Consider the following 24,891-nt stretch of genomic DNA (forward strand, 5'->3'; position numbering starts at 1 on the left):
ACCTAAAGTATTTTTAAGCATTTCAATGATAATGCATAAATGATAAAAAAGACCCTTCAAGACCGTGCAGCATTTATCATGCAAATGTCACCAGTGAAGAGTCTCTGATTGGATATTATCCTTTATTTTAACTTTTAAATTTTACTGCTAAAGAAAATACATAATGGCAGTGCTGGGCCTGGTCCACTTATAACATCTACCACATGTCAGTGTCACTGCTGTGCAAAGAATGATCCCCCACCTAAACATCTCCTCGTCCTGGGTCCCGTGCAGTGTCATGTAGAAAGTAGGTGGCATGTTTTATACACTGTCATATGGAAAGTAAGTAACTGTCCGCAATCTGTGTCCGTTCTTTATAGGATTCTCATGTAAACTTAACATGTAGCATTTGGAAACTTGATGTGTTTTTTTTTTTTTTTACAGTTTTTTTTTTGTTTTAAAGAGAATAATTCAAATGAACTAATACTACTACATGCATTTAGAAAGCGTACTGTACTTCAATTTCTGCCTCGGGTCTGCATGCATGGAGTTTGCGTGTTCTCCCCACATTTGGTGGGTTTCCTCTGGGTGATTAGACTAATTGGCATTCCAAAATTGCCATTTGTTTGTGTACTCTGTCTTGGGTGTACACTGCCTTGTGCCCAAAATCATACATAATGGTTAAAACATAATGACAAAGTGAGATGAGCATTATAAAAAATATTTTTATTAATATAATATTTATGACTTTAAGCTCTACAAGACTCTACGCTAATTAGGACAGTATGTGTGACTGTTAAATAATTCAATTTAAATCAAAATCAGGCATTTTGCTGCTTAACATGTACACTTCAGCTTTCAAATGCATCATCAGTAGCTTAGTTTTTAAGGCGTGAGATGAGCAATTTATCAGGTATCTTCAGTTTTATATGATTAAAAAAAATATGGTGTGATTATAAAAATTATGTAAATCTTTTTAGAGTGTCAGAGCTTAACACTACTTATTAGTATCAAACATATGATGTTTTAACATTGCAGTGTTCAGTACCCATTGCCTGTTCTCTAAGTGCTGATACAGTTTATAGGCAGATCTCAGGATGATGCATAAAATGCAGCTATGTAGCCAAAAGCATGTAAAGTGGCATATGAATTTAATCTGGTTGAGAGGTGAAAAGTCAAAAACTCGTATTGTAAAATGCATTTTCCCAGAGGAAATTATTTAAATAATTCATTACAAATTTATTACTAATATTACCAATTTCCAACACTATAATCATATTTTTTGCATATAAAAACTATTTAAACATTTATAAAAGTTGTATATGTTGATCATATGAAAATTCTTGGCATGCCAAAGGAAATTTCTCACAAAATTTCAGTTTTTAAGGCAAAAATTCTTCAGCTGGGGTGTTCATACGCCAAGAAGCCACTTTAAGGAATAACATGAGTTAGCTAGCAAGCTAAAGAACCTAGCTATTTTTTATTAGGATTTTAGAACTTTGCTAAATGTTCTAGCCAGCTAACGTTATGTTCCTGTTAATAATGGAGACAGTGTCTCTTTAGGGTGGCTCGCTTGGTTAGCCAACATAAGGACAGAATATAGAAAACAGAATATTTCATATTTGTTGTTTCAATTTAATGTATCTGAGGGGAAAATGATTTACTTGAGTAATTTTCTCAATTATATTGTTCAATTTAAGTCAAGTGAATTATCATTCCTGTAGTAATACTTTGACCGAAAGTTGGTGTGTTTTGTACTCTTTTCATCATTGGCCTCAATACAAAGATTCATTGGAGCATGATGTATGGAATAATAATGGGTTCTACAGCGCCAGTGTTTGTGTATCTTCAAAATGTGACCGGAATTCAGACTCTAGATTTTGAGCCGTACAGCCAACCGCTCTGACTTGATAAGTTTATATTTATTAAAACCCCTTTCCCATGGCAGACTGCTCTCTGCCCCACCTCTCTCTCTCTGCTCCTCAGAAGTCATAATTACTGCAAAGCTCAGCCTATCATACGGCAGGTGGAAAAAAGAGCACTACTCCTAGCTCCCAGTTTTTCATTAGGGTTTAAAATGTTGTAAAATGGTCAACATTGCATCATTATTTGTTTATTTGCTTATGTAGCAACCAGGTCTGCTAGCCAACGTTAGCGAATGCATGGCCAAAGCTATTCCGACTTCTAACCCTTTAAGACAGATGGCTGCGCACTGTAAGCTCGTGATAGATTCTTGTTGTCAAGCCTGCTTTCTATTCTGCCTGGGTGTGACTCTTCAGCAACATTATGGTACAAGATCATCTCACTTTTAAGCAAAAAAATCTAAATGCCAGAAAACATAATACAAAGAAAGAAGTAGACCCAAAAACAAACAAACAAAAAACATATGGTTAAACCACCAGCTTAACTATCCAGCTTCATTTTATTATTACGGCACTAAAAACCTGTGCCAGGCAAAATGCCTAGAACCTACTTAGCCCTGAGAAAGTCATTGTAACAAACATTTTTGAGTGGCTTATTGCTTGTATAAATTGCTTGTACACTGACAATGTGCTAAAATGCAGTTTTAATTAACTATATAATGTATTATTAATAATAATAACAATAATAATAATAATAATAATAATAATAATAATAATCTCAATAAAGAATTCTTCTTCTACAAAAACTAGTCTGTTGGCAATAATGTATGGTTGCTAAGCAACATTATAGATAATGGTTAGGGTATTCTATTAACAGAACAATGGCTTAACTGTAACTATTTATTGATTTAAACCCCCATTAATACAGAATTCAATTACTGCAGTGCAGCCACAGGTGTACACATATCAAGGTCTTCGAATCTTCACGCCTCAGCCAATTAGATTTCAAAACTGAAAATATTGTCTTGCATTCGGTATTTAAGGAAAGCTATTGAAAAAAAATCCAATTAATTTTGTTTTATGACAGGCACGTCTTTATAAAAAAAAAAAAAATCTGTGTTGTTGTTTTTCTGATGTCATGCTCCAGTGCTTCTTGGCAAAAATCTAACCTTGAATGCCTGTAATAATAGGGAATTCTTGGTCCGCTTGCTCTGGTGGTCTGCCAAAAAATACTGTGGAGTGTGAGATGTTTGACTGGTATTTACGTGAATCTGTGTGCTTCCTTTGAGCGCTGTGGCATTTGCTCCTCCTCCACAGAACACCATATTTGGAACATGAACTGTTGCCTGCTACCTGTTGCTAGGCTACACAGACAAGATGAAACACAAAACATGTATCAAATGAAAGAGAGAGTGCGAAAGAGAGAGAGAGAGAGAAAGAGAGAAAAGTGTACCAGGGGTGAACACAGGCTTAACATAACAGGCACGAATGGAACAACTCTGTATGCACCTATTTGTACCCAAAAGGTGGAATAAGTATCGTTTGGCACCTGCAATGAACTTCACCTTAACATTATTTCACTACGACCATAGAACTTTCACCACAACATAGCAGACAAACCAAACAATACACACCACAATATATTCTGAAATGGATTTAATATAAGGGATGTTTTTTGAGCTTTTCAAGAATATTAGACTATGTTGAGAGGAGCGCCAGCCCAAGCACTGCAATCAATATAAAGAATTTATGAGTGCTGATCAATACAGCTGGAGTTAACCCCAGGTTGAACAGCATAATCTATTTTTAGCTTATAAATGCATACTTAGATTTGAGTGAATAACCCAGCCAGTCCATTAAGGCTGAACATTGCCCTTTTGATCTGGCATTTTACAGAGAACAGACTAGGCGGGCTAAAAGTATGTCATCTACTAAAAATATGGTCCAACAAGCAGAATAGGCTTGTCTACAGGGACAAGTCAGGCAGAGCCAGACCGTATACATTATTTAAAGGCATATCTGCTGTTCAATAAATATTAATCTTATCAAAGTTCCCATTTCCTCAACTAAGTATGCTTAAATACTAATAACGTCTTTTAAGTGACTAATGATATTACAAATGCTCCTATTTAATGTACAAAATAAAAAAAACACTATGCCCTAATTCAATTCCATATTTATTTATTAGTACCTAAAAACCAATCATGTAGTCCTTACCAAATTCTATAAACAAATCACTAATATGAGTAACAGCTTTTTAATATGGAGTCATTTTCCCCAAAAAGTAAACCAACTTTCAGAAACCTGGTGCGTAAAACAAGTACACCCTTCCTAATTAGCAGCCATGTATTATTAATGAAATTAAGAAGATGAGTTAATTATCAAGCAGCACGTGGTTAGAATTGTGGCCTCACACCTCCAGGGTCGAGGATTTGCATGTTCTCCCTGTGCTTGGTGGGTTTCCTTTGGGTATTAAGGTTTCCTTCCACAGTCCAAAGACATGCAGGCTGATTGGAATTTCCAAATTGGCCACAGTGTGTAAGTGTGTGGGCGATTGTGCCCTGCGATGGATTGGCACCACATCTAGGGTGTACCCCACCTAGTGTCCAGTATCCCCTGGCATAGGCTCCAGTCCTCCTGTACAGGATAAGCAGTATAAAGAATGTGTGAGAGTTATCATCAAGAAGTGTAAATACCTCTATAAAAGCCAAATTATTAGCATTCCTATTTATTCTGAAGCACTATGTGTTTACTATGTGTCTACACAATGCCAAGAAGAAAGAAGATCAGCCAACAACTGTTGCTTCGCATCAATCACGGAAGTGTTATAAGGCCATCTTCAAACAATTCTACATTCCACAGTGGGTAGAACTGTTTACAAATGAAAGGCCTTAAAGACACTTGTCAATCTTCCCAGGAGTGGGCGTCCCAGCAAATTCAGTCCAAGGTCAGACTGTTTAATGGTCATAGATATGAAGAAAACCCCAACAGCTAGAAAATTTGACCTACAGGCCTTTGTAAGCACATTTAATATGTATGTTCATGACAGCAAAATCAGGAAAATAAGATGTATGGTTTTTATGAAAAAAAGCCGAAGAGAAAGGCCATTCTCTCTCTCTCTCTCTCTCTCTCTCTCTCTCTATCTCAAAAAAAAAAAAATACAGTACTGTCTACATGGCAGCATGACTTTGCACAATTGTATCCGAACAAAGCATAACAGTTCTGGAACAATATCTTTCGGACAGATGGAATGCCATCTGTCCAGCAGCTTGGAGCTGTGCTGAAATTAGGTCACGCAACAGGACAATGAACCTGAGCAAACCAGTAAATCAACATTCATTGAGATGCTGTGTCAGGATTTAAGAGTGTAAGAAGAATGTAAAGGAATACCCTCAAACTGAAGCATTGCTGTTAAAAAAGCCCAGAAGTTCTCTAAAATTAGGTGAGAGACTGATAAACTCCTACTTCAAACTAAAGGTGGTTCATATTATTGAATTCTGGTTTTACTTTCTGAGAAAATTGAGATTTTTATTGAGCTATTATAATTTTGGTGTTGTCAACTGAGGTTATTTGTTTGCTTACAGAAACTGGTGAGAATTGTTATTAAGTTTAAAGATCATTTAGTCCCTGATCAATAAAAACATAAAACTGTAAGAGTGTTTACTTTTTCCCTGTGACTGTATAAGCTGATGTTCTATCGATTTTCTAAATGATGCACAATCGCAAGGCAGCAGACTCACCACCCCATTTAGGTCCATCATGTTATTATTGCCTACCTACTGTTCAAAAATTGGACCTGCAACAGGCATTGATAGAACACTGCTCTATGCTGCCTCTATTAATAATTTCAGTGCAGTAGATAATGAAAGAGTTACTGGGTCTGCCTGCTAAATTGTGATACCTTACAGTAAGTATACTGTACGAGGGGTGTTCAAGTCAAACTGGGACTTTTGGTTGTGCAGAATAACAGAACTCTAATGTACTTATTCCAGCGTTCCACTAAAGCATGGATACGATCAAGATGAAATGTACGGGAGATGTGACAATAACTCCCAGCCGAGTTGCTGTAATGTGTAAGGTGTTCATAAATGATTGTGTGTACAGTTCCCACAGACAGATGCGTCTCTCTCTCACAAGTTGGCGACAAATTATTTGTTGATTTTCAAAAATCAGGAATCTACTTGCTGAGCAACACGAGTCTCCAAGCCACCAGGACCATCATTTACAGATGGATGGGTTTCTTAAAAATGTTTGGACCATCAAAATTGTGCAGTTTTAGAGCCTTATTACTGTACTGTGCTTCTGTAAATGTCAATCTGTTAATTTACGACAAATTTCAAATACCATAATTCACAAGAAAATCACAAGTCCTGGTTTAAAATTAACAACCCTCATACAACTGAACCACCAAGACCTTGTTATATAATGTTATTCCATGTAGGGTCATGGGGGGCCTGGAGCCTATCCCAGGGAACTCAGGGCACATGCAGTATACACCATGGATGTTGTGCCAACCCATTGCAGGGTATAAGCACACAGTTGCAAACACTACTGCTAATTTGGAAGTGCCAATTCACAAGGATGAAAAGCTCAGGGAGAACATGCAAGCTCCGTGTACACAGCCTGGAGGCAGATCCGAACCCCCAACCATGGAGGCAACACTAAGGCACCATGTTGCCTGTTGCATAACAAATTATTGAAATTGAAACAAATTGTTCCACAAACACAGGTAAAGTGTAATTACTGTACAGACAGTCAATCTGATAGATGAAATATTTTTATTGCAAAAAATGAAAATATTCACCAACAACTAATCTCCTAGTATAATACAACATTTAGTGCACATTATTTACCCTCTCAGGTTTCTCCTTTCTTCTTTGCTATCTAATTTTACACTTCTATTCGCTGCTGAAATATCTGCTCTCATTCATAAATCCAAATCATCTACCTGCCAGCTAGAACCCCTTCCTACTCACTTCGTTACCGTTTGTCTACCTTTTATGTCTTCTTTAATAACTGATATTATACAGTCATCTCTTATGTCTGGTCTTGTTTGACTTTATTAACTTGAACAATTTTCAAATGTACTATTTCTTGCTAAAATACTAGAAAGAACAGTTGTAGCTCAGGTTTATGCTCACTTGATGAATAATGATCTTTCTAAAGAGTTTCAGTCTGCCTTAGTGTGATGCTTTAGAAGGCACCCATGAATGAATGAATTATTATTATTATTATTATTATTATTATTACATTTTGATTATAAGATGTTTTGCAAAAAGTAAGGATAAAGAGAGACTATGAAGTGGATAACTTTGGTACACACAAACGCTAAGAACAAAACCTGGTTCATTTTTCTGGAAGACAGAAAAATTTTAGGGCCAGTTTCAGGTGTTTTTTTTTTTTCAAGTGTTGACAGTTGGGCTGACAACCTTAGTTAACGGTATAATCCGAGAATTCTAAGCATGTGCCTTACACATTGATGGCAAACAAACCTGCTTTATCAAAGCCATTCAAAACCATTTCCCCCAATTTCTTCATATTTTGTTACAAAAGAGCCAAAAGAATCTTGTTTAATGTAGTCTTGAGGAATAATTCTACAGGCATCCTAAATGAGATTTTGTTCTTATATAAAACACTCAAGCATAAAAACCATCTTACTTAGGACATAAACCAGTGAGAAAAAGCTGATGAGAAGATGATGATCAAGCCAGTGATAAATAATGCTGAACTGGTGATGCTGAATGTTGAGTGGTTGGAACAGACGAAAGGGGAAATGAGGTTGCTGCTGAGATTGTTATATAAATAACCAATTTTTAAAATGTATTTTTAGGTACTTTGTAACATGTACTTTTTAAATTTTTAAAAATGTAATCTACATAATTTTATTTCATTTATAATGAGGGAATAGGGGGTGACTCAAGACTTTTAGCCCTTTGCACAGTACATTTTGAGTAATTTGGGAGATATGAGCACAGTATACTAGTCTTAGTCTTGACTTGTGTACCACATGGCCTTAGCTTTGATCTCTGCTCATGATCCCAAACTGACAGCATACAGTAAATAGCCACTATTAATACAACACTAAAAAACTGGATGTTACAACACAGTACTGGGCTAAGTGTGCTTACATTCCTGTCACACTGGTTGCAGAGATATACTGTATCAGAGTAAAATTGTAACTTTTTGCTTGACATTTGGTTTGTTTGTTTTCTCACTGTATGTAATTAAATAAACAACAACAACAAAAAAAAGTTAGCTGGGAAGCGTGTGAAACCTCATGCGTAAAAGCCATCTGTGCCACACACAGAAAAGGCCTCCAGCATGATGTTTTCTAAAACTGGCTCCCAAAGTGATGCAGCAGAAAATCCTTAGACTTTTGTCTGGAGATTGGAGGCAAGTTTAAGTCTCCATGATGCCACAGCAACCTGGAGCAAAGACCTGGTGTCACACTAGCCAATCACAGAGACATTAGCCAATCACGGGAGTCTGTGTACAGTATGCAGAACTGTGTAGATGGCGCTTTCCTGCAATGTTGTATGCAAAGCAGTCAGAAAAGTTATGATTGGCTGGCTTTATGTCTCTCAGAGGAAGCACAATAGCCTTTACCCTTCCTGACTGATACAGTCTGTTGGGTCGGAATTGCTGCTAATACTGTATTGGTGAGAAAAAAGTAGCAAGTTTCTCTTGACTCTTTAAGGCCACCCGAACAGATTGTTTTAAGTGTTGACCAAAAAATTACTTTCATGCACTTCACACCTCAGAGGTGTGAGAATGAAAAGTGAGAAGTGGCTTTTTGATTCAAGACTAATATTTGTCTTAATTTAAAAATATGGAGCTTGGGCTAAAGTGACCGACTGTTGGCTGATAAACCAACAATGCTGAACTAGATATAAAAGTGTGGTGCGTGGTCATATTCCAACATATTAAATAGTCTGCATGATTTAGTTTACCATGTCAATGGGATACTTAAATAAAGTCACAACATTATGCTATTGAAGCCATGGTGGCTGTGGGGTTAGCATTGTCGCCCTGCACCTCCAGGTCCCAGGTTCAATTCCTTTGGGTCCTTTGGGTCCTGTGTGTGTGGAGTTTGCATGTTCTCCCTGTGCTTCGTTGGTTTTCTTCCAGGTTCTCTGATTTTCTCCCAAAGTCCAAAAACATGCAGAATAGGCTAATTGGCGTTTCTAATTTGCCCATAGTGTGTGAATGCGTGTGTGATGACTAGAAGTCCTACCACGGTCATACAAAATGGGAATGAAGGCCACCATTGGTCTCCAGTGGTTGCCATTGGCCTCCATGGTTCCTAGTTGGACTACAGAGATTCCTAGATGGATTGTATTATATCTTCTGCGCAAATAAAAAAGCCATAGAGGGACATTGTTTTTGCAAATGTAAATGACTAAAACTCTGCAGTATAGCTCTCTTTAGGTGAGATGAATAGAAACTGCAAAATACAGTGTTAGAGCCATTGTGGGTATGTTAAGAACCTGATGTCCAAAATTAAATCAGTCTGAAAGAATTTGAAGAAAGAAGGTCAATTCCAAATAAATCTTGGAAGTCACTGAACATGAGGTCTTACTGTAATTATGAAGATGAATATATTGTCCATGGTTAAGACTGTTCACATCTACTTTGGCATACGCAAGTAGCATGTACTAGAATTATTTGCAAGTATTTTGCAAGCTTACTTCTAATGTTCTCTATACAGCAATCCAAGAACCAAAGCCCGTATTTAAAAATTTCAAAAAGTAGAAACATAGTATTATACTGTAGAAAGTGCAGACTGTGACATGTGATGTTCGAGGTTATCCTTCTGTTCGGAATGAGATGACTATTTTAGAACCTTGGGGGGAAAAATTAAAGCATGGCCAAGTGTGGACAGACCATTTATAATAACCTACCTTGTCTTCTGTGTGTCATTTGCCCAGTGGCAGCTCCATCATCCTCACACACACTAGCATTAATGCCTCTCATCAGACAGATATATGAGGCTGACTGCTCATGCTTTACCTAAAGGCACCCAAGCCTGAGCTGCACATATTGCCAAAAATGCCCAGAAAACATATCTGCAGAGGAGCTCATTATAAGAGGAGAAACAAAGTTGATGTCAAAACATGGACTTAAGATACAGCTCAGCATCATTCTTCTGTTCTGATGGTGATACACCAAGTCTGGGGTGTACAAGATGTACAGTAATTCCTTTACTAACAATCTGTTCTTTATAAGACTTTGACTAATCAGCAATAACATTAAACACTGATTATCTCATTAGAATGACATCTTTTAAGATATACTGTATATTAGAGAACAAGTGAACAATCAGTTCTCAAAGTTGCTCTTGATGTGACAAAATGATATGAACGGCAGATCGTACAGGGTGTTCCCAATATGCAGTGACAGGGTACCCAAGGCATACTGATGCATACGGGGGTGGGGGGTGGGGGGCTGCTGTCTGGTCCAATCCCACAGATGAGTTACTGCAGCGCAACTGTTTAAAAGATTAATAGTGGCTTTATTAGACAGATTGTTGCATATGGGGCTGTGTAGCCATAGACCAGTCAGGGTGCCTATGCTGACCCGTGTCCACTGGCAAATGGGCATGTAAACATTAAAACTGACATCGAGAACATAGAGCAATAGTAAAATGTGACCTGTTTGAAGAGTCACATTTTCCTTTACCTCATGTCTGCAGGTACAGTAAGTGAGTATTCATCACTTCCCTGGAGAAAAGAGGGCACCAGGGTGCACTATGGGAAGAAGGCAGTAGGATGCTTTGGGCAATGTTCTGCTGGGAAACCTTACCTGTACGTCCTCCCATTCAAGGGAATGTTACTTTAACACGGATCATCTACCTAAACATTGTTAAGTACTGTACATCCTTTCATGGGAACAGTATTCCCTTTTGGCAGCGTTCCCTTTTACCAGGATAATGCACTGCAAAAATTATAACACACTCCAGGATAATGCACTGCAAAAAATATAACACACTGGAAAAATTGTTCAGGAATGGTTTAAAGAACATAACAAAAGCATTAACCTGGCCTTCAAATTCTCCAGATCTTAATCCGAACACAGGCCACAGGCCACACCTCGCAACTTACAGAGCTTAAAGGATCTGCTACTGACGGCTTGGTGCCAGATACTACAGCACACCTACAGAGGTCTAGAGAAGTCCATGCCTTGAGGGTGAGAGCTATTTTGGCAGCACAAAGGAGACTTACTCAATATTAGGCAGGTAATTTTATTGTTAGGCTAAGTGGGGTATACATCTACATCCATCTCAAATTGCACTATATTGTTCAGAAACCCTCCCGAACTGCTGTGTTTCTTTTGTTATTAGCCCATCATCGCTCTTCAAAGCAAACAATTCTTACCGATCCACCTGCCCTGGAGGGATACTTGCGAAGCTCCATGCTATATTGAGCACAGCTGATGTGATATCTTTGTGAAACTTCACAGCTGATAACCTTGTGGCTGGTTCAAATTGCTCTGTAACATCCGCAGCTCATCATTCTACATGGCCTGACTGGATTATTCTGTTTGAAAGGTGATACTGCTAACTGCTTATCAACATAGGCTTTCACTGTACTCACTGAAGCTAGAGAGAAGAGAAACTGTCTTTACACGGCAGTTCATCGAAGAGTTTAGAGGGATCTGCAGAGTTTAATTTAAATGTCATACTTTCACCATGTACAGTATTGCACATACAGGATTGGGGAGGGGATGGGGTGCACTTCAAAGTCACTACTGGCACAAAGAGCACTTCCATTCATCCATTTTATTTTGCATTATAAATAGCAATCACTGGGAAATGTCACCAGTATGAAAACACTTTAGAAAAGCACTGCTATTTTTTTTTTATTATTTTTTTTTTATTATAGTGGAGTGGAGTAGAGTGGAGTGCTCCCTATCATTTATTGCTTGCTGCCAGTTCATCAAAAATGCATTTTGGTTTGAGGTTCACTGGACCTAACAACGATTTATTTGGCTTTGGATATAAACAGATTTCGGCATGTGAAGAAACTTGAATCAGTCCCAACAAAGGTTCACCTGGAAATGTACCACTGGAAACAATTCCCAATACACTTCCGCCATTTTCCACAGCAAGATAGTAGTTAAGATATTAGACTTATTATTAACAGTCTATAATAATAATAATAATAATAATAATAATAATATTCCATACTATGCATGCTTTAGAAATTTCAGCGCCTAAAATAAATAAAGCTGTTGGTAACATTTCCAATGTAATTTCATTTGTGCTATAATCTGGGCCATTAACATGTTGAGCTATGGCACCACGCTGGGCAACGACTCATTCTGCAAAAGGTACTGTATCTGCGTTGCTGCAGATCAAACATGAAAAAAAAAAAACACACAATTGTTGTGTTCATCAGCAGTGTAATCTTACTAAGGCAGTCACATCTTTCACCTTTTCTTGCCTGCCATAAACATGCGTCTGTGCAAATCTCTCTCTCTCTCTCTCTCTCTCTCTCTCTCTCTCACACACACACACACACACACACACATAGGTCTCTTTAAAATAGGGCTTTCTGTTGTGGAGCTATGTAAATGCTGTACAGAATTCTGTAAAGCGACACATAATGGCTGATCAAAGCTCATTTTCGGGTGCTACTGTGATAGAGGTAAGAGAGAAAACCCTTCCAAATGTAGACACACTGTACCATTCTTCACCAGTGGAAGACCACTCACTGAGCTATAAGGAGTCCTCTGTTGATGAGGAGCTTCCATGCTGCGCAGTTACAGTTTCACCAGCAGAAATTACACCCGAGCTCCATTTCATGAATTTGGTTACTTCCTAAATGGTGTAATTTGCTACTGTTTATATAATGCACTTTTTTTTGTCAGTACAGCATAGATTACAGAAGCATTCACCCGCATGCATTCGCGCTCTCATAGCTCCCATACTGTAGTGCGCACTATGTCTCTTGGGGCATGTCGCTACTTCCAGCATAAACAGTACTTCCTGTCATATTCAGCTCATAAAGCCATATGTTCTGTTTTGAATCATGCATTGTCTCCAACCCTGTCTTGACATTGGTTTATCTCTCTGTTATATCATAATCATGATTATGATTTAATAGAGAGATTCTTCCCTTGATTAGTGTGTTTGTTTAAACCCTTTTTTTTCGTTCTCTTGCCAAAAAGTCTTACCACACATTAAATTCGTAAAATATATACAATTTCATTTCATTATGTTTTTTATGTCTGGTCTGAACATTTTAAATATTTTAAAAAGTCTGTTCTGATCATACTTTTTTTCACATTTCACACACACACACACTTCCATCATTTTTTTTCTGATTCAGTAAAGCTGCTTTTCGACCGTTGTTAAAAGTGCTATATAAATAAAATTGAATTGACTTGAATGTAAGCTGGGAATGTTAATGAGTACCTTCATGCATCACTGTTAATTAAAGTGCATTTTGACTTTTTCTTTGTTGTTGTTATATCGCTGGACTGTAAAAAAATCTCTAATCTGATTGAGCAGCAGCACTTCTATTGCCTAATCCATCCTGATGCCATACTTCTGTTTGGAGAGCTCATCACCTGCAAACCACTCACTGCTGCTAATGATGGTCCCATATGAATTGTCTAAAGATCAGCATGTTGTTATTGTGGATAATACCACAAAGAAAGCAGAATAACAGCTGGGGATGTTCTGTCTTTCTTTAGATTTGCTGTAGAGCACTTAAGTCTCCATGAATAAATGGGTAATACCTTTAATTTGTAGTGACTTGACTGATCAGCCACAGGACTATCAACAACAACCGATTATCAATTATACTGTATATCAGTAAACTGGTGACAAGATCATGGGCACTCAAGGCTTACTGTATCTATGCCTGTGGGGACCAAAGGCTAGTCCATGCAGTCAGATCCCACAATAAAAAGTCATAGCTGATGGTGATAGAAAAGTCCCAGAACACTCGGTGCATCACAGCCTGCCAGCAGCCAAGGAATTAAAGAATGTTGACCTGAGCTTTCCCTTTCCCTCCCCTGGTTCCAATCTGATCCATGGGATGGCTAAACCATTGGGGGCTCCATTCTATAACCCACAGCACCCAAAGGATCTGCTTTTAACATTCTAGTGCCAGACACCACAGCACACCACTGGAGGTCATGTGACATCATGCCACAATAGGCCAGATTTTCCCCAGTGGCACACGGGACATGTGACATGCTATGGCTGATTATTGTATAAACTGCTCATATGTTCCTGTTTACACAGATTATACAGTATGCAGTTGTAAAATAAGAAATGATCCATATCCACTGTCACCCAGATGAGTCTTGTTCTTCTCTAGATTTTTTCCTAATATGTTTTTTTTTCTTGCTTGCTCATTAGGCATAAACATATACATTCCAAATGTAAAATTTATATTTATACATTTATGTATAGTTGCTTTACAACAATCCTCTTGCAAAAAGCACAATACAGATAACATTAAAAAAATGAAATATTAATACTGATGTCCTTAAATAGTTGCTTTAACTATTGACCAGTTTAACTACTTTTCTGTATCTTTCTCTCTCTCTTTCTCTCTCTCTCTCAAACAGGCAAACACACAAAATGTAGGATGCAGAAAGCAGAAGAAAAAAGAACAAGGCAAACAGGTGAGATGGGGGTTAAACCCTGAAGCCAAGATGATGTACAGTACCTTTGGCAGGATCAGAGTGGATGATAGTAGTAGTGGGTGAGAGGGTTGTGACGAAAACATCTAAATGGGAAACAAAATGAACACACGCAAACAAACACACACACACACACACACACACACACACACACACACACACACACACACACACAGCAGACAGTGAAAAAGCGGGAAAAGTCACTGTATAAGGACTAGAGGTAAGTGTAAAACCAGAGAAATCTGACAGATCTCTCTCAAGCAATTATTATTTGAAATTATATATGCATAATTATATAACATATGGTTAATTATATATATATATATATGCATGATTATATAACATAAATATCTGTTTATGCTTTCTGAGGTTATGTATTTAACTTGAATGCCAAACCATAAGAGTCTGTATTTGCACTATTGATCTAAATTATTATTTTTTTCCCTAATAAACTTCTAGGAAAAAAGCTTCTTAACCAAGCATGGATCTTCAACAGACCTGGTCCTGTTGTGATGTGCTGTATTACAATAATGGCTTACCAGATGTACAAGGTAACATACGAACCCACACAATATAAAATACTAATGGCTTCTACAAAGTTGAATCTTTGTGCCGTTGATGTACAAGCCTCTATGGAATGTGCACATCAAGTCACCGTTTTATTTCCCCCCACCAACACACAGGGCCCCTTGCTGGGAAAAAGTCACTGTGGGCAAAATTGGCTTGCTGTCTCAAGCACTTTATTGTCTGCGCTCCATCAAAAGATCTCAGTAGGGATCTGAACATTTCCTCCCTAATGATAAAACATCAAGAGCTGTGTTGTGTCTGTAGACGCCGAAGCCTGAAGCCAAGCCTCGGCAGAAACTTTGGGGAGAATTCTGTGCGTCTGCTGGCACTACAGCAAACTGGGGTATTGGAAATGTCAGCGCCTCCTTGTGCATGCAGTAGAGATGGCCGCCGCCAAAGGTCTGAATGGGATGTGGCATGCATAATAGTCGAGCAAACAAGAATTTTCCACAGGCAATTTGTAGGCCGGCTGACTCGTGGTTCAAAATTATGAGTGCTGAAATATGAATGCAATTTTGGGAGTGCGATATTTTCTGCGGGTCGTGAAAACGAGGAATTCAAATCACAAGGGCATCGCAAGCTGGATTTCGACAACTTGTGACTCGCTTTTTAATCTTACCCATAATTTGCCTTTTCTCTGATTCTCTTCTTCGTCCAGCAACGGTCGATATTAACTTGATGTCAATTCACTGATCAAGACGTGAAGACTTTCACATTCACAGGGATTATCTAAAACAATCTAGAAGTCGACACCACTGTTCATTTCTCAAATCTGTCTGTTCAAATGGTGTTGATTAATTTTTCTGTAACAGCAGCTCTGACGGTATAGCAGACTGCAAAGCAAACTGGAGGTTTCTATTAAAGATCTGGTTCTAATACACTATTGCTTTTATAGTTACAACTTTAAACCTGGACCTGATCAACTGAAGTAACCCCAGATCATAACCCTGCCTCCAGAGGCTTGTACAGTGGCCACTATGCATGATGGATGCATCGGTTCACACACTTTCATTCTTACCCTGACACACTGATCGCCTTGAAATGAATCCTCATCAGACCACATGACCTTTTTCTATTGCTCCAAAGTCCAATCTTTATGCACTTCAGCGAACTAAAGCCTTTTTCCCCGATTACCCTTACTAACAAGTGGTTCTCTTATGGCCACACAGCAGATTATCCCCAATCCTGTGGTTTCATCTTGCATTGCACTGTATGTGTGGAGATGCTATTATTTTCACTATTAAACATAGTGTGATTTCTCCTGATGACTTTAATGATTCAACTTCACCAAGGGTTTAAGTGATCTCGGATCACGGTCATTCGTGATTTCATGTTCTTAACAAAATTGCAGTGTATTTTCAGCAATCTTCTCAGTTGTTTTCCCTATCTGATGCAGCCTTGTCTTAAACAGCGACCTTCTGTGTTCACCCATGCAGTGTATAAAATTTTAAATGCATGACATGACCATTAATTAAAAAAATTGCTGGGACTTTAAGGAAAATATCTTGGATAGAACGAAGCATAATTGTATTTACTAAATAAGAACATTTAACATTTGTAATTAGGAGACAATCTATAACTGGAAATAGGTTAAATAATCTATTATTTTGTTTATTGTAATCTTATATACAGTGTTTACTAGGTGAGATGTAATTTAGTTACAATCTATTAAAGGATTATAAAATATGTATGCATGCTATTACAGGAAAAAAGTTGAATTTGGGTGGCACAGTGGTGTGGTGATTAGCACTGTCGCCTCGCACCTCCAGGGTCTGGGTTCAATTCCCGGACAGGTTCGATTCTCGTCCCTGTGTGCATGGAGTGTGCATGTTCTCCCCGTGCTTGATCGGCAAAGACATGCAGATGAGACTAACTCGAGTTCCCAATTTTCCCGTAGTGTGTGTATGTGTGTGCCCTGCTATGGATTGTGAATTTCTATACAGAATAAAGTGGTATAGACAACGAGTGAGTGAATAAATCAAGCGTATTTAACAACTCATTCTGATTACCAATTTGACATCCAGAGCAACTTACCCAAAGCTTCTGTAACATCCATCACGCAGTCTCTGAATCTGCAGCTAAACCTTCCTCAGTGTGTTTAGGTGAAATCAACCACAAAGCTAACAGATGGTCCCTATACTGTTTTCCGTTCAGCACCTGATTTCTTACACGAAAATACTGCTGTGCTGCATGCCTCACTGAACACAACAAAATCAACATCCCAGTAATGTTGTACAGCAAGGAGCAGTCTTATAGCATACAAAGACCCAAATGAGGTCTGCCTGTGACAAAGAGCGCAGAAGTGATGCTAATATTCAGACATGAACAGCTCTGATATCCTCTGTGTATCAAAAGTGGGCCTTAAAATTTTTTGCCATGGTAGCCCTACAGGACTTATAGACTATAATACCAGGGTAATAGCATGGTACTGTGGTAGTACTATAGGGTGTATAACAATATTTTGGTGAATACCATGGTACCGTACTTATTAGGTACCACCAGTTAAACAGGTATCCAATAAGGTATGCTTGTGTACATCATCATACAGTAGTAGATATGTTAGTACATACAACTGGAATGGTATAGTACATCCTGAACCATAGCATGTATAACATTATTGACAGTAGACAAGTGCTATTTCTATACAATTGTATATTGTTATATCAATAAAGTTAGCTTAAAATATAAAATGCATCTACATATATAGTATCTGTACATATATACTGTATGGAAGGATACACTTTCTCAATATTGGAACATTAGGTCTTGTGGTATAAGTTTGGTGAGTGTGTCCTTTTATTGTAACTTCCGCTGTATTGTAAGACGTGGCATTCAAATGTACGTTTGTAAAACTTTCATAAGTAAGAAGTCACACTTTGTGAATTTTTTAAAATAACTAAACTAACTAACTAACTAACTAGCTAAATAAATAAATTAATAACTACATAATTAAATAAAAAATCAAACAGACGCATGAACATACACAGAGGTATACAAATTAATTTATAAGGGTAGAGCTTCATCTTGCTCTTATAGACTACAGTCATTGATCGCCCATCAAATCTGGCCCTTTTTCAAATGAAAGACAGAGAGATATTTTGAAGCAGGTGTCAACATCGACAAGGAAAAAAATTGTAGCAAGCAGAGAGAGAGTAAAAACCTAGAATTTTTCAATGGTGCAAAAATAAATCTTAGCTTGATCTACAGTATGTTGGTGGATGAGACGGAACGACAGAAAGCGGGGAGGATATTTAATAATAAGCAACCACTTCCTTTTGTATCCATCACAGGTACCACATGCTCTCCTACTTTACCTAGCTTACACAGGTTCACTGAGGCTCATGAAATCACATGCCTAATTTTACCTCGGAAAAAAGCAATCTTTATCGGAAGCAATTGCATACTGTATAAACTGGTTGGTGAACTGATTTTTCCACTCAACAATTTCTATGTGCATTTGGACTGACCACTGCATCAGCCATGGAATCAGTAAACGACAGATCTGAGGTTGCTCATACCTGATTAGTAACAACACTGACATAACCACAAGGTTAACTGAATGACACTAATTATCAATTGTATACCATTAAACTTTATGACGGGCTCATGGATACAAGTGCTCATCTTTGCCTGTTAGGACCAAAAGCTAGCTTGAGCCCACGAATTGCTGAAAACAGTCAACAATGGTCAGAACAGAAAGGTATCAGAACACCCAGTGCATCATAGCTTGCTGCATGTGGGGCTTAGCAGGCGAAGGCTGTTCCCATCCATGGGAAGATCCATGGGATGCCCAGGACAAACAAGTCTAATCCATGAAGGCCCCAACCTGCAACCCATAGCACCCAAAGGATTCACTGCTAACAGGCCCTCACACACAGCATGTCCTCTAAAGCTCTTGTGGAATCATGCCTCGAGGGTTGGCTGCCCCAGTGGCACAAGAGAAACCAACACAGTATTGGGGTTCATTCTTTTGAGTTTTAATGGCTGATCGGTATATATCACTGCAGTACATGACCAAAACTGTAAATACAATTTTTGTAGTTGTTGTAATCCACATACTGGGACATTTAAGATAGAAGTAACTACTAATAATCTTTAATCAAAGAGGGTTCTAAAGAGAGAAGAAAAAATATGACTCATAAAAACCTTCCGTAGATCACAAAAAAAGATTTCTAAAGCTTTCTTTTCCTCGTTAATACTGTAACTATAAACAATTAAGAGCTAACATAACGAAATCCGCGATTTATCAATGCAAACTCTATTCATCCGACACGTGAAGTTACTAGTAACAAACACCAAATGAGAGAGAAATCTATAATGCTCTATCTGATCAATCAAACCAGCACATTAAAATATTATTTATATTTTTCCTTTAACTTAAAGTATCATATGGGATATTAACATTCAGACAACAAAATTTCAAAATCCACTGACTACAGAATCGGTGCAGGTCAAATGACACAATTCGCCACAGATTAAAAAGTAAACACGCAATTAGCTGAAGTAGATTGATAAGCTTTATCAACAAATGAAATACATTGCCCGAATGACACCTGTCTTGTTGCAGTATGAAAATGACAAAAAGAAAATGCACAAAAAATAGATAAGCAGTATACACTAATTAGGATAAATTCTTCTATCAGCAACAAGTATTTAACTTGATATCAATCTTGAATTCAATGCAATTTCAGCTATGTTGCAAAGCTTCAAAAACTATTACATCATATGTTTGTGCAGTAATTTGCCTATTACATTGCCTTATCTTGACAACTGTAATTCCATTTATTCTTTCATTTTTAAGTAACATCTTTATCCTGACTCCGGTTTCCTCCCACATTTCAAAGATATGTAGGTTAGGCTAATTGGCGTTACCAAATTGCCCGGAGTGTGTGAGTGAGTGTGTGTGCCCTGTGATGTATTGGCACCCTGTCCAGGATGTACCCTGCCTCGTGCCCTAAGCCTCCTGGGATAGGCTCCAGGTGACCCTGAATACAGGATAAAGCAGTATAGACGATGAGTGAGTGAGCATGAGCCTTATCCTGGTCCTACATCCCGGAATAGGCTCAAGGCCAGGGTTAAGCCGTTACAATGCAGTGGGAATACTCTACATTCTGGATGGAATGAGCAATTTAACATTTTTTACCCCGAAAAAAAGTCACCAATTCTTGTTTTACCTTGTTGTGATATTCTTCCTATATGATTCCCAATTTGGGGTGATTTTAACACTAGAAGCGCCGCGCCAGTGTCACCTACTAAAAACGCAGTTCAGCGGTCATTTGACCGCCTATTGTTTTGAATGGGAAGCTGCTGCTGACACACAATGATCGCTAGATGGCGCTTTCACCCAAAGCAAATAGGATAGCTCCAAGATCAACTTGCACTTGGACAATGCGCCATTCATTCCCGCGTTGATAATAAGCGGTATCTTTTTTTCATATTCAACTGAGAAAACCTACTACAGAGTCTCTAAGGGGACAAAGGAAGAGGGAAAAAAACAAGTCAGAGGGAAAAAACAAGTCATGTTTGGAATTATAACCCAAAGTTTTTGACTTTTTTCTGCCGTTTTTTCTCCTCCTTTGTCCATCTAGGGGCTTCGTACTATAACAAAAAGTTTTATATCGTATGGAGAAAATGTTATTAGTTTGTTCATTCTATTCGAAGCTTCTAAACGTCTCGGAGCAGCGATTTAGTTCTTAACTCGCTTCCGTGAAATTATCGCTAAAACAATCTTAAATTTAAATAAATCAGATCTACTACAGCAGATAATAAACTATGCTATGTCATAACCGAAGCAAACACAACGAATATGTCTCGTTTCGTTCAGTGTTGCTAGGCAACGGACCACGCGCCTAATCGGTTCACTTGGCCGCGGTGTATTATAAACCTGCGGGATGTTTCACTGCTTATGTCCACTGAATGAGAACTAAATCAAAGATTTCGGTAACTACACTGAGTGTAACATCTGCATAGTGACACTAAACAGCTGAACAACTTTACTTTTCCGTTTACCTCTGAGAAAAAAAAAGCTGTATTTTGTTTGTTTATATGTTTATAAAAGTACACGAAGTAGGCGCGCGCGCGCACACACACACACACACACACACCTCCCCTGAGCCCTCGGTCAACATCTAATGACCGTCGATATGCAAATGAGTCAAGACGTAGCCTAACGTGGTGTCGAAGAGGAAAGACTTTGAAGCAGTTTCAGCGTTTTTCAGTTACAACAAGCACAGCGATGAGTCCACGTTGTTTCACTGGTTATGACATAGTGACACTAAACAGCTGAACAACTTCACTTTTCCGTTTACCTCTGAGAAAAAAAAGCTGTATTTAGTTTGTTTATATTCAGAGTAACACCTTCCAACCACCTCTCATAGTCTATTGTTAGTTTTAATGATTTGGCTGAAACTAATTATCACTACATAAGTACCCCAGCACCATTGATCATGAGTTTCAGCTGAAACTAATTCTATACATGCAACAGAAAATGTAGATGCAGATTCCAAATGTATAAAGATACATGCTATATATATATATATATATATATATATATATATATATATATATATGTGTGTGTGTGTGTGTGTGTGTGTGTTCGATGCATGCTATATATATATATATGTGTGTGTGTATGTGTGTGTAATCGAGGCTGGCTCTATTCAGGGGCAAGAGGGGCAGCGCCCCATCAACTAAATGTCTGCACATGTTAATATATTCCTAAAATTAATATATTACAAGTTGATAAACTGATCTGCGGTAGCAGAGAAATCCGCTGAAAAAGGGACACTACACAATAAGGTATTAGATGTCCCTCATGTCTCTGTCCCTCTGCTGTGCGTATTTATTCACAGGCTGCAGCGCGCGCTCACACACACACACACACACACCTCCCCTGAAGCAGTTGCGGCGTTTTTCAGTTACAACAAGCACATCGATGATTATAAGAATAAAATAAGGTAACAGTTTGGTCTGTGTAGTTAGTGCCCTTGTATAGAATAAATGAATGAATAACACATTCCAACCACCTCTAAAGGGAGAGGGCCATAATTTTGCAAAAATACTTGCAAAACATCAGCATACACTGGAGGGAACTTCTGAGGTGGTCAGTGATTGATGGCACGGTCGTTCGGAGGGGGTTGTGATCACACCTACAGTTCTTTTGTTCTAAGCTGTCGGTCAAATATCTCTCCACTTGAAATGGAAGCACAAAATTGAGGGGCAACATGCAAGGGATTTCAGCATCTCGACGCACAGTAGAAGCTGTTTATAAAGAAGACACTGTTTGTTTTTTTATTTTGTAATCTTTCTCGTGTTTACCTTGTACTGTACAATGTATATTCATTTAAACTACATATGCAGTTGATTTACCAGAAAGGACTTTTCAGTTTTTGTGTGCTAAACTAAACTTCAGGGTCAAGTAATAGCGATTTTATTTGAAAAGTATATACATATATATATATATATATATATATATATATAGGGAAAGATTAAGAAACACGCAGAAGCGGAATATATATATAGGCTATAGCATGTATCTTTATACATTTGGAATCTGCATCTACATTTTCTGTTGCATGTATAGAATTAGTTTCAGCTGAAACTCATGATCAATGGTGCTGGGGTACTTATGTAGTGATAATTAGTTTCAGCCAAATCATTAAAACTAACAATAGACTATGAGGGGTGGTTGAAAGGTGTTACTCTAAATATAAACAAACTAAATACAGCTTTTTTTCTCAGAGGTAAACAGAAAAGTGAAGTTGTTCAGCTGTTTAGTGTCACTATGTCATAACCAGTGAAACAACGTGGACTCATCGCTGTGCTTGTTGTAACTGAAAAAAACGCTGCATCTGTTTCAAAGTCTTTCCTCTCCGTGACCGCTGAAATCCGACCCGACACCACGTTAGGCTACGTCTGGACTCATTTGCATATCGACGGTAATTAGATGTTGACCGAGGGCTCAGGGGAGGTGTGTGTGTGTGTGTGTGTCTGTGCGCGCGCGCCTACTTCGTGAATCTTCGTTCTACATATAAACAAACAACATACAGCTTTTTTTCTTTCTCAGAGGTAAACGGGAAAGTGAAGTTGTTCAGCTGTTTAGTGTCACTATGCAGATGTTACACTTAGTGTAGTTACCGAAATCTTTGATTTAGTTCTCATTCAGTGGCCACACATCACTTCCACATTTCCCTCGCTTTTATTACATGAACATAAGCAGTGAAACAATCCGCAGGTTTATAATACACCGCGACCAAGTGAACCACGTTCCCGCCGATTAGGCGCGTGGTCCGTTGCCTAGCAACACTGAACGAAACGAGGCATAATCGTGGTGTTTGCTTCGGTTATGACATAGCATAGTTTATTATCTGCTGTGGTAGATCTGATTTATTTACATTCAATAATGAGGCTTTATATCCTCAGGAGGGGTCATTACATATGTAATATGTAAAACAATATTGTTTTAGAGATAATTTAACGGAAGCTTCTAATAGAACGAACAAACTAATTAATTTTCTCAAAACCTTATAAAATTAAGTAAAGCGAAATTCCCCAAATGTCCTTATAAAATATCGCTGACTATCAACGCCAGAACGAATTGTCAATATTTTACGGAAGCATATATATATATATATATATATATATATATATATATATATATATATATATAAACTGCATATATGGAATGAAACCTGAGATATTTACATATACGCACTGAATGACGCATAAATAGTATGCACGATTCCTTGCGCCATCTGCTGAGAGAAATGAGAATCGCAGGTTGGAAAAGGCAGGAAACGTCATGCCGCCGCGCAGCTGTCAGCGATTTCACGTAAATAAGAGCAAAATAGCTTTATACTGTCTTTTACTGGTGAGATTTAAAAAATTTAAGCATACAGGGTGATTAAGCTCACAGAACTAGGAAAAGTCATGAAAGGAGGGTCCTGGAAATTGATCGAGTGTGAAGTATTTTTTTTTTTTACCCCCTTGCGGTCAAATGACCGCTGCTCGGCGCTTTTAGTGTTAATGATCACTTTGCTTTGTTAAAAGAGGAACTATACAGGTATTAAAATATTTAGGAAAAACAAATGTGGATCATATTTTTGGGCACAAATAAAAAAGCATACACAAAAGCATACGCCTACACCTACACTTAAAAAAAGGACAAAGAGGATTACCTCTCAATGCACATATATTCTTAAAAATAAATTTAAAATAGAAAAAAAAATGTATAAGTTGCATTTTCTGCTGTTTAATTGTGATTAGGTTAAGAGGCACTGCTTAAATAAACATGCTTTCATTTTATATATAGACAGTAAAGGTTCCAATTTTACCACCTCCTGACATAAAGTGTCCAACAAAAAAAGCATGTATTAAAAAGCAATTGCTACAGGTATAAATAGCTGTTCACTCTCTGCCCACTACTGTATGTAAGATTACTGTGCTTGTTATTGTGCACAGTGCAATTTTTTCGGTAAAATATCCATGATTTTAGCACATTTTTCTTTTATGTTGTTTTTTTCAAAGTATTTCACAAAGTTGCTAAAATAAGCAGCCAAACCAATTTCCCTATGCAGGACTCCAGATGGTGACTAAGATAGTCACTGACGCACTACTGTTTTTTTTGGGGGTTTTTTTTGTGACTAGTCTCTATCCAGACAGTCGCCAGTGGCTGTCCTCCATTAAAAAAAAAAGCACTTTGCAATTTTTAACCCTGTTATAGACCCTTGTGTTGACTCGTCTGTTGCCTGGCATTAAGAGTACAGAAGCATGTGCGATAGAATAGCAGGTTCAAGCAAACATAACAGTTCTTCAGATCATTTAGTGT

General features: G+C 37.9%; 1 protein-coding gene across 3 annotated transcripts in view; it reads right to left on the bottom strand.

The window, feature by feature from the left end:
- cadm1b (cell adhesion molecule 1b) overlaps positions 1 to 24,891 on the bottom strand; it is a 195,247-nt gene that overhangs the window by 22,437 nt on the left and 147,919 nt on the right. For 2 of the 3 annotated variants that reach the window (XM_053507961.1, XM_053507960.1), the window contains one exon: positions 14,525 to 14,584. The exons of the other annotated variant lie outside the window; for it this stretch is intronic. In XM_053507961.1, the coding sequence (XP_053363936.1) occupies positions 14,525 to 14,584 (60 nt within the window). The remainder of the gene's footprint in view (positions 1 to 14,524; positions 14,585 to 24,891) is intronic. 3 annotated transcript variants of the gene reach the window in all.

The sequence above is a fragment of the Clarias gariepinus genome, chromosome 11, assembly GCF_024256425.1.
Source record: "Clarias gariepinus isolate MV-2021 ecotype Netherlands chromosome 11, CGAR_prim_01v2, whole genome shotgun sequence".
In the NCBI taxonomy this organism is placed as follows: Eukaryota; Metazoa; Chordata; class Actinopteri; order Siluriformes; family Clariidae; genus Clarias; species Clarias gariepinus.